The sequence below is a fragment of the Camponotus floridanus genome, unplaced genomic scaffold, assembly GCF_003227725.1.
Source record: "Camponotus floridanus strain SB8 unplaced genomic scaffold, Cflo_v7.5 scaffold9, whole genome shotgun sequence".
NCBI classification, from domain to species: domain Eukaryota; kingdom Metazoa; phylum Arthropoda; class Insecta; order Hymenoptera; family Formicidae; genus Camponotus; species Camponotus floridanus.
The window spans coordinates 2,211,032-2,224,255 of NW_020229860.1; the positions used below are offsets into that span (position 1 = coordinate 2,211,032).

General features: G+C 27.8%; 1 protein-coding gene across 2 annotated transcripts; it reads left to right on the forward strand.

The window, feature by feature from the left end:
- Nucleotides 1-4,340: 4,340 nt before the first annotated feature.
- Nucleotides 4,341-10,887, forward strand: LOC105256014 (transketolase-like protein 2). Of its 2 annotated transcripts, none has more exons than XM_025414813.1 (8): nucleotides 4,341-4,589; nucleotides 8,109-8,254; nucleotides 8,655-8,844; nucleotides 9,050-9,284; nucleotides 9,344-9,487; nucleotides 9,652-9,825; nucleotides 9,904-10,119; nucleotides 10,191-10,887. In XM_025414813.1, exons 1-8 carry the CDS (start codon nucleotides 4,483-4,485, stop codon nucleotides 10,860-10,862), a joined length of 1,884 nt encoding a protein of 627 aa, XP_025270598.1. In that variant the 5' UTR covers nucleotides 4,341-4,482; the 3' UTR covers nucleotides 10,863-10,887. The 2 variants fall into 2 exon arrangements, with proteins under 2 accessions (XP_025270598.1, XP_025270599.1); XM_025414814.1 differs by lacking the exon at nucleotides 4,341-4,589 and adding an exon at nucleotides 7,005-7,240.
- The last annotated feature ends 2,337 nt before the right edge of the window (nucleotides 10,888-13,224 follow it).

Genomic DNA, 13,224 nt, shown 5'->3' on the forward strand with positions numbered 1-13,224 from the left:
TATATCCCCTTTCAATTTTTAATCGCGGTAGTGAATGATTACAATTTAATAAATATTTATCGTTGTGATACAGTTTCATGTCGTTAATTAATTTTTAATTAATTAATTTTTGTTAATTTTTATAGCAAATTATATTTCGATACTAATCGTAATCGTGTTTAGTAAAAAAAATTACAGTATACGAAGCGTTTCTTACCACTACTTTATTACTCGAGAGCCACATAGCGAATGATGACAAAGCGGTAACGTATAGAACGCTACTGTTTATATTTTATATTGCCAAAGTCGAACGCCGCGTTATCGATAATTCGTTGTCGAAATATTTTATATATGTATTATAAAAATTTATATATGTATTATAAAATGTACATTAACGCGAAATATAAATTAATAAAGTATTTTAATTTATCGATTATTTATTAAACAATTTATAATATCATTATGCTAATTATTTGCATTTATAATTCGATTGTTTTACTTCGTGTTCTCTCACAATTTAAATTATATTTCGATTATCAAGTACACGTTAAAAAACATTTTGTATTTCTGTTAAAATTTTCTCGTCTAAAAATTTTTATGTTAAATTTTTAACATACTCTTATGTTAATGTAACATATTATCATTGCATATCAACATATTATTATTTTGATATTTCTGCGTTGAGTTAATATTCACCGTTTCTAAGAGTTAAAACAACACAATAAATATGTAAATGTACGAATTTTTGATGAAATATATTATATGTTAAAATGAACAGATAAGTTGTGTTATTTTTCTCTCTATAACAGTTTCCATATGTTTGTAAATCGATATATCTCTTCTGTTATTTTGCATAAAAATGTAAGAAGAACATTTTCTTTTAATTAAATTTAACATTATAAATAGTTATGTTAATTTCACATAAACTTTATTTCCAGATAAAGTTTAAGTATTACACTTTTGTGTTAATTTTTAAACATATTACTTGTGTTATTTATTTACATACTTGCCTTCTGTTAAATTAACATTAAAATTAGAGTGGATAAATTGGGACATGTGAAATATGTTAAATTTAACACAAAATTTTTTACTGTGTAGAACGATAAAGTAACACGGAAATAAAATATATTTGTGACTCTAAGTATTGAAATAATATTTATTGTCCGTAAAGATCGCAACGATCAAAGTGATTATTTAACATTTTGGATTCCTATCATTTAATCGATTCTCGATACAGTTTCATGTCGTTAATTAATTTTTAATTAATTAATATTTATTAATACTTATAGCAAATTATATTTCGTATACGTTTATGTACAATATACAAAACGTTTCTCACCACTACCATATTACTCGAGAGTCACCGTGCGAATGATGACAAAGCCGTAACCTTGCGCGCTACTGTTTACGTTATATATTGTCAAAATCGAACATTCGTGTTATCGATAATTTCCGACATATTTTATATTATAAAATATACACTAACGGAATATTAAATTAATAAAATATTTTAATTTAGTGATTAAAATTGATTTATTAAACACTTTATCATGGAGCCTTTCGTTATGCTAATTATTTGCATCTATAATTCGATTATTTTACTTTGTGTTCTTTCATAAAAAAATCATTTTTAGATTTTCAAGTAGAACGATAAAGTAACACGGATGAACTATATTTGTGACTCTAGGTATTGAAATAATAATTATTGTAAAGATCGCAACGATCGGAGCGATTATTTAACATTTTAGATTCCTATCATTTAATCAATTCTCGATTAAATTGTACATTGTTTAATTAACAAAGATTGAAAAAATTTAAATATTGGTCTAAATATGATTAATTCTAATATTGTTAAAGATATATTATTGTAATTAGCATCAATGATCGAAAGATCATAATATAATTAATTCTCTTATTCCCTTTTATGTATTCCCTGCCTTAATTTTTATTAGTAATGAATGATTACGATTCGGTAAAGATTTATCGTTGCGATACAGTTTTATGTAATTTATCAAAAATAAATTAATATTTAATTACTAATATTTATAGCAAATTATGTTTCGATACCAATCATAATTATGTTTAGTTAAAAAATTATAATATACGAAGCGTTTCTCACCATTGCTTCATTGATCGAGAATCACCGTGCGAATGATGACAAAGCGGTAATGTATAAGGCACTACTGTTTATATTTTATATTGCCAAATTCGAACGCCGTGTATCGATAATTCGTTGCTGAAATATATTATACAATTTTATCGAGAATCGATTAAGGGACAGGAAACCAAAATATTAAATAATCATTTCGATCGTTGCGCGATTTTTACGGACAATAATTATTGTTTTGATACTTAGAGTCACAAATATAGTTCATCCGTGTTACTTTATTGATCTACCTGACAATCTAAATATAATTTGGATTATGCGAGATCACGAAGTAAAACAGTCGAATTATAGATGCAAATAATTAGCATAATGAAAGGCTCCGTGTATAACTTGTTTAATAAATAATAAATTTTAATCAATAAATTAATAGAGTATTTTAATTTATTGATTATGATACGTTTATTGATACGTTGATCGCCAAAGGCGAACAACGTGTTATCGACTCGTTGTCGAAATATTTTATATATTATAAAATATACACTAATGTGGAATATTATAGGAAATTATAGAAGTATTAATTTATTGATTAAAATTGATTTAGTTATTACACAATTTGTCATGCCGCCTTTCGTCTTGTTAATTATTTGCATCTATAACTCGATTGTTTTACTTCGTGTTCTGTCGTAATCCAAATTATATTTAAATTGTCAAGTAGAACAATAAAAATGGCACGAATGAATTATATGTTACTCTAAGTATTATAATAATAATTATTGTTCGTAAAGATCACAACGGTCGAAGTGAATGTTTGCGATTCAATAAATATTTATTTGCGATAATTTATTGCGATACAGTTTCATGTCGTTTATCAAAAGTTAATTAATTTTTAATTATAACAAATTATATTTCGATACTTATCGTGCTTAGAAAAAAAATTCAGCAATATGCGAATCGTTTCGCACCAATACTTCATTGCTCGTGCGAATGATGACAAAGCCTTAACATAGCGCGCTACAGTTTACATTTTATTTTGCCAAAGTCAAACACTATGTTATCGATAATTCATTGCCGAAATATTTTATATATTATAAAATATACACTAACGAAATATTAAATTATAGAAGTATTTTAATTTATTAATTAAAATTGATTATTTATTGAACAATTTATCACAAAGTCTTTCGTTATGTTAATTATTTGCATTTATAATTATGATATATATATAGAGAGCAACGTATAGCAAGCGCGTCATTATTTACATGGCCTTGTCATCATTCGCACAGTAATATATATATATATATATATATATATATATATATATATATTATTGTGCGAATGATGACAAGGCCATGTAAATAATGACGCGCTTGCTATACGTTGCTAAGACCAAACATGATATTATTGATAATTCTCTGAAATATTTTACGTACTATATATACACGTGAAATTATAGAGGTTTAAATTATAGAGGTATATTTTATTTTATAAATTAATTATTAAACAATTGATCACAGAACTTTTCGTTATGCTAATATGGCTTTATTCGATTATTTTTCCGTATTTTTCCGAAGTCAAATTCTATAATATTTAGTTTTGCATTTTAAAAGACTGACTTATAGTGAGCTAAATAAATAAATAAATGATGTTGAGAAGAAAAAGAAGACACATAAATAAATAATAGGATAGAAAGAGAGAACACACTAATATTTTTACATAATAAATTATTATTAATTAAATTATGTATATTTTTATTCATATTATTTATATTATTTATATTATCAGAGAGAAGTCTGAGAGATGTCATGGGCTTGATCTCTGAAAGCAATATGCCTTTTGTGAATATTAAAAAGAAAGTAACATACATGTGTTACCTTCTGAGAATATTCGTGAACCTTGGCTTTGTAGTTCATATCCATGTTTTTAATGTCCACAGAGGGAGTATCACTTTCAAAGATCACCTGAAAACAAACCGTGACACCTCTCAGCCTTCTCTCGGATTGTACTGGAGCATATTAAAAGCCGTTATACATGAAACTATTTAAATGCAAAAATATAATATAAATATCTTGAACTGATTTTTAAAGAGCCAATAATAAATATATTAGTTATTTAGTAGAATATACATTATTTACTTTTTACCATCAAAGTGCTTATATTATGTTTTGTATTTCGATTTTTCATGTAAAACAGCCTTTAATGTGGTATTGTGTGAAGTTATTGCTGCAATCTATTAATTATTGTTCTATGATCATCACGACTGCAATCGCGCCGCGGTCGGTCGCGCTCAGCTCGCGCGAATCTACTTGTTGCATGTTCACGTGCTCGCTGCATTTTTGCGGAGGCCATCGGAAAAATTGCGAGATTTTCATAGGCACGCACGCACGCGGATAAAAAAAATGGCGAACTACCATAAGCCGGAATTGAAGACCATCCAAGAGTTGCGGGACATCGCGAACAAGCTGAGAATTCATTCGATCGAGGCCACGCAAGCCAGCAAATCTGGGTAAGTTTTTTTTCCGCTATAACCGGCGACAATGAGGAATGCGATTACTTAATAAGCAGCAATACTATCGGTCGGATGATGATAAGCGAGAACGTATTTTATTATGCAATAATGATGTAATTTCAAGATTGAAAATTCACGCGTGAATACAGATATTACTGATCGACGTAATAGAAATTATGTCTTTTAGATACTATACACTTTTTGGAGTACAATAAACATCTTTCAGACTTTTGAAAAAGGACTTTTAAAATTAAGAAAAATTATAAAAAAAAGCAGCTAAAAATTAAAATATAAAAGAATAAAAAATAATATAATAAGAATTAAATGAAACACGTACATGTGATTATAAAAAGATTAAACGGAATATTCAAGCAAAACATATATATCTTTTTATACATGTTTATGACCTGATTCTCGCAATTCTTGATAAGAACATCACGCGAGTTATATATAATGTAATAATTATTCATAATTGATAGGGATCAAGATACAAATATTATGCAATCGTCGATTCAGCATTCAATTCGATCATTCGATTTTTGATATCGTTGACTTTATATTTAATTATTTTGTCTGCATTATTTTGTTTGTATCAAAAATTACTCTCTCTATACAAAAGTAGATATCTTAAATTAAGTTTTTCAAATATACAAGATAAATTGGATGAAAACATTTTTGGAAAAAATAATTTTAAAATACACATATAAATATTAATATTTATAATTTCGATCTATTAAATTTAGATGTATATTTTGTTATCATACACAAATAATCTCTATATATCTATTTATTCGAAACGAAAAAGAACGCGATTGAACAATATTGTAAATTATTCTCTGTAACAATATAGACATAATTAAATTTATTGCATTTATATACCGATTTCAATTTTTATTTTGTAATAAAAAATAAAAAAGTCGCGCTATATACATACGTGTATATATATATATATATATATATATATATATATATATATTATTATTATTATTATTATTATTATCTTATTTTTAAATATTATGTGTTATTAATTTATAATAGGAATTTATGTATGTCAGATGTATAATCTATTTATACACACACACACACATACACATATTTTTCTTATCTCTATCTCTCCCTAGTTATATACTTTAGATTATACTATACAAAGGGCTGGAAAAAAGGAAGGAAAAATTAAAATTTACTCACATAATATTTTTTTTATCGCGCTGCTATTAAAGTGCCATGACAGCAATCTAATTTAAGAAATTGCTAGCTCATTAGTTTCTCTTTCAACATGGATACTCGGGCTATTTATATATACAGTGACTTGCGTTTTTACAATTTCGCCAAAGTTTAAAGAAATTTTATTATATTAATAAGTTTTTTATTATTTCATTAATTTATACAGTATACTATTTCATACAAAATTCTATATAAAAAAATTCTATATAAAAATTCTATATAAAATTCTATACAAAATTCTATATAAAAAAATATTAGATTGCTCTAATTATATATAATTATTACACAGCGCTAAGTTTAATAAACACATTTCTAATTATAAACTTAGTAAAATATTAAACTCATTCAATCATTTATACTAGCATAGAAAATATGATTGTTTATGTATATCTCAAGAGAACCGACTTTTAATGTAATGGGAGAATCATTTTTTCTCATTTTAATTATCATTTTATGATATCTTTCAATTTATACAGACGACTGTAAAAACTGGCATGCAAAAATAAAAGAATCATGCGCTTATATTACGTGGAGGTCATGCGAAGAAAATATGGTAATAACAATATACATGTTCAAATTTATTAGCAAACATTTTTTATCGCGCATAATTTGAACAATGCCTATATTGATAAAAAAAATTGACAAATTTTATTAGATATTTTATTACATTTTAATAATTATAAGGGGTAAGGCAATATCTCAAAATATGTAAAATACTAATTGCTCAATAAGTTTGCAAAAAACATAATTTTATAAGTAATATAAAAAAGTAAAAAATTTAGGATTTACTATAAATATCATCAAATTATTTAATTTCTCTGTTTATGAAAAAGGCACATAATAAAAAAACGCGTTACGTAAGATACGTGTACACTATAAAATATTAAACACATCTGAATTGCTGAAGAAATGTAAATTGCAGAAGCACACTATGTATGGCAAACATTTTAACGTAATGTAAAGTTGTATTTATCTTACTGAGTGAATATCTAAAATGTGAAAAATTTGTTAATTTGAAAAAATAAAACTTTTGTATTTTTTTTTAAATTGACAATTTTAAATCACAGAGAATTGACGTCATGAAAATAAATATCAGAATAGAAAAACATGGAAAATTTAATATCAAAAGACGCTGATTTTTCGTTTTATTTGTTATATGTTAACTTTCGGGACACCCTTTATACACGCATCGTCATTGCGTCGAAGAGGTAGGGAGATATCCGCACAGTCGATTCGTTTGCCGAAACTCTTCTCGTTGGCAGTTGCGATCGAACGTTCGTTGTCGACGACAGAGTTTCAAGAGAGAAAGACGTGAATATAATTTAGTTCGCTATGGTGCGAAACACAAGCATAGAAAAACTCCAAGATATCGCCCATACTCTACGTATCGAGTGTGTGCGAGCAACAGAAGCTTCAAAAAGCGGGTACGCTTATAATTATCATTATTATAATTAATCATTAAACTGGATATCATCTCCGTAAACGTCAAATCTCCCGAATTTATCTTTAATATTTGATAATATTGTGTTATTAAGCCGCATTAAACAAGTTATATTATCGAAATGTAATATTATCATGTAATATCATTATCAACATTTAAAACGTTTTTCAATCAATCTAGAATCGATTTTTCTGCAACCTGGCAAGTTCCAGAAATATCTCAGTAAACAAAATATATACATTATAAAACATTCTATCTTATTTATACATGTGTAATAAATTGTTATCAAATTCTCTTTGTTCTCTTATTATAATTTCTAAAGAAGAAAAATTTTTTAAATAAATTAAAAGTGTTTCATTAGACATGGTTAATCACATTTAAACGAAATTATAACAAATAAGATTAGAAAATATATTTTGTAATACATTATATAAGGAAAATGTTTATCACTATTTTAGATATCATAATGTCTTTGACTTTCATCAAAGGTCATCAAAGATATGATATTTTGATAATACTCTTTGATATTCTGACCTTGCCACGATAGTAAATAATTTTAGAAAAACATTCATTCGATTATATTATTCGACCACATAAACAGAATTATTGCGCACAAAATAATTTCTTAAAAACAAAGCAACGTTAATTAAAATATTTTATTATTAAAAAATTGAAATATTTAAGTTTTAAATTTAAGTTTTAATTAATATTAATTTAAGTTTTAATTAATATTAATATTATATGTAAGTTTTAAATTATTCATTATATGTTTATTTTATTTTCTCTATCCCTTCTTTCTTTCTCTATACATACAATTTATTTGTATTATATATTTTTTATTTATCATTTAGGCATCCAACATCATGTTCATCAATGGCGGAAATTATGTCTGTTCTTTTCTTCCATACAATGCGTTACAAAGTCTCAGCACCACGTGATCCAAGTAGTGATAGATTTGTTCTCAGTAAAGGCCATGCAGCTCCAATTCTCTATGCAGGTAAATTGATTTCCAATCAATTATATTTATGAATATTAATTTGATATATTTAATCATTAGTTGAATATATTAAATATATTATTAAATATATTATTATTAATTAAATATATTAATATTAATATATTAATATAATTAAATAAATTTTAATATAATATAATTAAATATTTTTATATAATTAGATAAATTATTAAATATGTTATTAATAATTAAATATTTTAATATATTTTAATCAAATTAAATGTGATTTTTAAAAATTCAGTAACATTAGTTATTATAAATTTATTATTATTGTAAAATGTCATTAAAATTTTTTAGTAAATACTTCTTGATATATCTTTGATATAATAAACTATTTTATAATATACTTAATGTTTATATTTTATTGTATATTTTATTACAGCATGGGCGGAAGCAGGCTTATTCCCATCCAGCGAGTTATTGAATTTGAGAAAATTTGATAGCGATCTAGAAGGACATCCTACCCCGAGGCTTAATTTTGTAGATGTAGGAACCGGTTCACTAGGACAAGGTCTCTCGGTTGCTGCAGGCATGGCCTATGTCGGAAAGAATTATGATAAGGCCAGTTATCGGTATGGTTATTAAATAACTATATATAATATCTAATAACTTATAGCGCTTTTATCTATAAGCTATAATATATGATATTTACGTATGTAAAAGAAAAAGAGATGTAACTAAATACTGAAGATTCGAACAACTCTTAAATCTCATACAATATAATTTATTTACTAAAATTAATATATATTCATTAAAATATATATTATTTACTTTTAGTGTATACTGTTTGATTGGCGATGGAGAAGCGGCAGAAGGTTCCATCTGGGAAGCCCTTCACTTTTCGTCCTACTACAAGTTAGATAATCTTTGTGCCATTTTCGACATCAATCGTCTTGGACAGAGCGAGCCAACCTCGTTGCAGCACAATATGGAAGTTTATCGCAAAAGATTAGAAGCCTTCGGTTTCAATGCTTTAGTTGTGGATGGTCACGATGTGGAAGAATTAGCTAAGGTAAATTTTATAGTTACACGAAGCAAATTGAAATATTTAGCAAACATAATATATTTTAGGCCTTCCATGAAGCACATAATACAAAAGGACGTCCCACTGCCATCTTAGCTAAAACGTTTAAAGGCAAATACTTTCCGGAAATTGAAGATTTAGAAAACTGGCATGGCAAACCTTTGGGTAATAAAGCAAATGAAGTTATTCAGGTACATATTATATTATTCAGTTTATATAATTATTATATAGTTATTATTATACAGTATTATATAGTTATTCAGGTACATTATTATTATAATATTAATAATTATCATTATGAGGATTTAATAAGATAATTTTTTTAAGTTTTAATACAACTTTTTTAACTATACAGCATCTGAATGGACTTTTGAAAAATCCTGGCCCTCCTGCGTTGCATCCGCAAAAGCCACTTGTAGATGATGCACCCAATGTGAATATCAGTAATATTACATTAGCTTCACCTCCAAATTACAAATTAGGTGAACAAGTAGCTACCAGATTGGCTTATGGAACAGGCCTTGCAAAGGTTTGTAAGCTTTTAATATCAACGTTTATCATTAAAATACAAGATGTATCTTTTAATCATTTCAATTATTTTTTTCAGTTAGCGAAGAGTAATCCTCGTGTTATAGCTTTAGATGGTGATACAAAGAATTCCACTTATGCTGACAAAATTAAGGCGGTTGACCCAACTAGATTTATCGAAGGTTTTATTGCCGAACAGAATGTCGTGGGAGTTGCGATCGGTGCCGCTTGCAGAGATCGTACCATTGCGTTTGTGTCCGCTTTTGCGACATTCTTCACGCGTGCCTTCGATCAGGTAAAGCACAAACCATATTATGAAAAAATAACATAAACAAAGATATAGATATAACGTAATTTATGTTACAGATCCGTATGGGTGCGATATCTCAGACGAATGTGAACTTTGTCGGTTCGCATTGTGGCGTATCTATCGGTGAAGATGGACCTTCGCAGATGGGCTTGGAGGATATCGCAATGTTTCGCGCGATCCCGGGTTCAACTATTTTTTATCCAAGCGATGCCGTATCGACGGAACGTGCCGTGGAATTGGCAGCTAATACCAAGGGCATCTGTTTCATCCGTACTTCTCGCCCAGCTACGGCCGTTTTGTACAAGAATGACGAACCCCTGATCATTGGTAAAGCTAAGATAATCAAGTCTTCTGCGAATGATCAGGTACTTGTGATCGGAGCCGGTGTGACATTGCACGAGGCAATTAAAGCTGCTGATGAATTGGCTAAAAATGGAGTCAATATCCGCGTTATCGATCCATTTACAATCAAACCCATTGATGCGCAAACAATAATAAAGAACGCAAAGGAGGTTGGCGGCAGAATTATCACCGTCGAGGATCATTATCCGCAGGGAGGTTTAGGAGAGGCGGTCCAATCCGCTGTCGCTTTGGAGAGAAATATAATAGTGAAAAAGCTGGCGGTGCCGAATGTACCACGTTCCGGTCCTCCAACAGTGCTACTCGAAAGTTATGGTATTAGTGCCCATAACATTGTCACAGCGGTGCAGGAAATTGTAAAATATTAATTCTGCAACTGAAGATCGCTGGCTAGATCAGCGAAGAACTACACAAATGTACAAATAATATTCTATTTTCTGAAAGCACAAATCTCATTGATGGAGTAACGTGATAAAACATTCCATCTTCTGTAAGATGCCTATAACATACAAAGCAATGATTATATATACATTCAACTGATAATTTTAATAAAGCTCAATTTTTCAATTTTTATTATAAATATCTACAATAAAATCTAATAATAAAATTAAGTAGTTTTACACAAACCTTGTTCTAAAAGGTAAAATATATCAAATGTATGTATAATCAGCAAAAGCATTTATTTCTAAGATCCATTAATAAGATCCATTCTATCGAATACAAAAGATATATTTAAAATTTATATATGAGAAAAAAATTAATATTTTGTAAGCAGATATATAAAAGTATATTTAAAATTTATATATGAGAAAAAAATATTTTATAAGCAAGTCTATACAATACTTTTGTATAATATATAAAAAAATTTATTTCTTAAAGAAATTTTATATTTGACATGTATTTAATGTTTCATGTATAAAAATGCGTTTACATTTGTTGCAAATCACAAGCGAGAGTGAAATATTAAAATATTTTTGGGACTACTCTTATAAAGCATCAAATGGAAATAAAAATATCTTCACAGATTAATTCTATTTTTTTTTATTTCTACTGTACATTCCATTCAACACTCCCAAAGAAAAAGAGAAAAAAAAGAGATATTAAAGTTGTTATAAAAAAATTTTTAAATATATATTATTATATATATATATTATATATTATTAAATTCAGTAATGTGCTTATACAAAATAACATGTCTCTCTTTAACATTATATATATATATATATATATATATATATATATATATATGTATATGTGTGTGTGTTATATTAAGTACAATTATGAATGTCAAATAATCCCTTTTATGTGACGGTAATAATTTCATGCAATAATTAAATTAATTATATTTAAAATGCAATAATAAATTAATTATATTTAAAAATTTAAATTAATTATATATACAAATTTAGAAGACAACTCTCTAAGAAAAGTCCGAATATAATAACAAAAGATGAAAAAATATATTAATAAGTTTAATATAAATTCAACATTTTAAAAACTAGAAAATATAATTTTCTAAATAACTTTTTTAATAAAAAGATAATGAAAAGATAAATATTTCCAGAGATCTGCATTTATCATCCATGTCAACCACTGTCTCTCGTTGACAACAAATAAAAATCTTATCAGTTTTCATTATCTTTTCAATTTTTACAATGCATACAAATATCATATGTCTTTCGAGAAAAATGTTTTTACCAAAAAAAGGGATATGATTTATGATTGTGATATATATAATGATATATTTATATTTTTAATATGATGAAAATAGGGTTTAAAATTAATTTTTTTCTCATATTACCAATTTAAAAAATACATCTAATCTCCTTAATTTACAATTAGCTTGAAATTTTTTAATTTTATAGATTGACTGATTTTTGACATAAATAATGATACAATTGTGTACAGAATGATTTAAAAATTTTTATTAATAAGTGTACGTTTCGTTGCGTAAATCCTTCATTACCAGCGATACAATTGGTCACGAGACAGACAAACGCAGCGCCACAATTCCCCGTTGAACGCGCGGAACGACGGTCGGTGGTCCGGTTCCACGTTCCCTTTGTCAAGATTGCTCGGTCAACCAGACTGGCATCAACTGGCATGGCCGCTCTCAGTTACGTGTGTGCGTGTGCACTTGTGCGTACACACATTTCGCCCTCTCTTCGCAAATCCCAGCCGGTATCGCGTGCTTTCACAACGTCCGCGTACGTGACACGCGCGTGTGTACGGTGCCTCCAGGGATGCATCAAGAACGATCAGCTGTACACAAGGTTTTCCGTAATTTACCAACTTAATTTATATAAATGTAGAATTATGTGACGTATATATAAGATTTAAAATTTCGTGGGGAATTTTAAGAAAAATAGGAAAATTGGATTCCCTCGAGTTCAAATTATATTTTTATAAAAACGATATAACAAGAAACAACATAAATTGCACGTCAATAATAATTATTTTATTGATTTACGAGAAAGGGCTTTGTATATGTTGTCGTATATTTCATACGTATTTTTTATACATATTTATTTCGTACATATTTTTGCGTCGCCACGCTCCACGCTCGTGACAGCCCTGCGTGTCATTCTCGTTATCGCGCGCAGCGCCCTCGCGCACATACACCCATGTATGCGCATGCGTTCCTCGTTCCGCGTTTCGCCATCGTATCTCCGACAAAGATGGCCGCCACGAAAGCGTACGGTGGAGATGTTGACGTTGTCGTTCGTACCG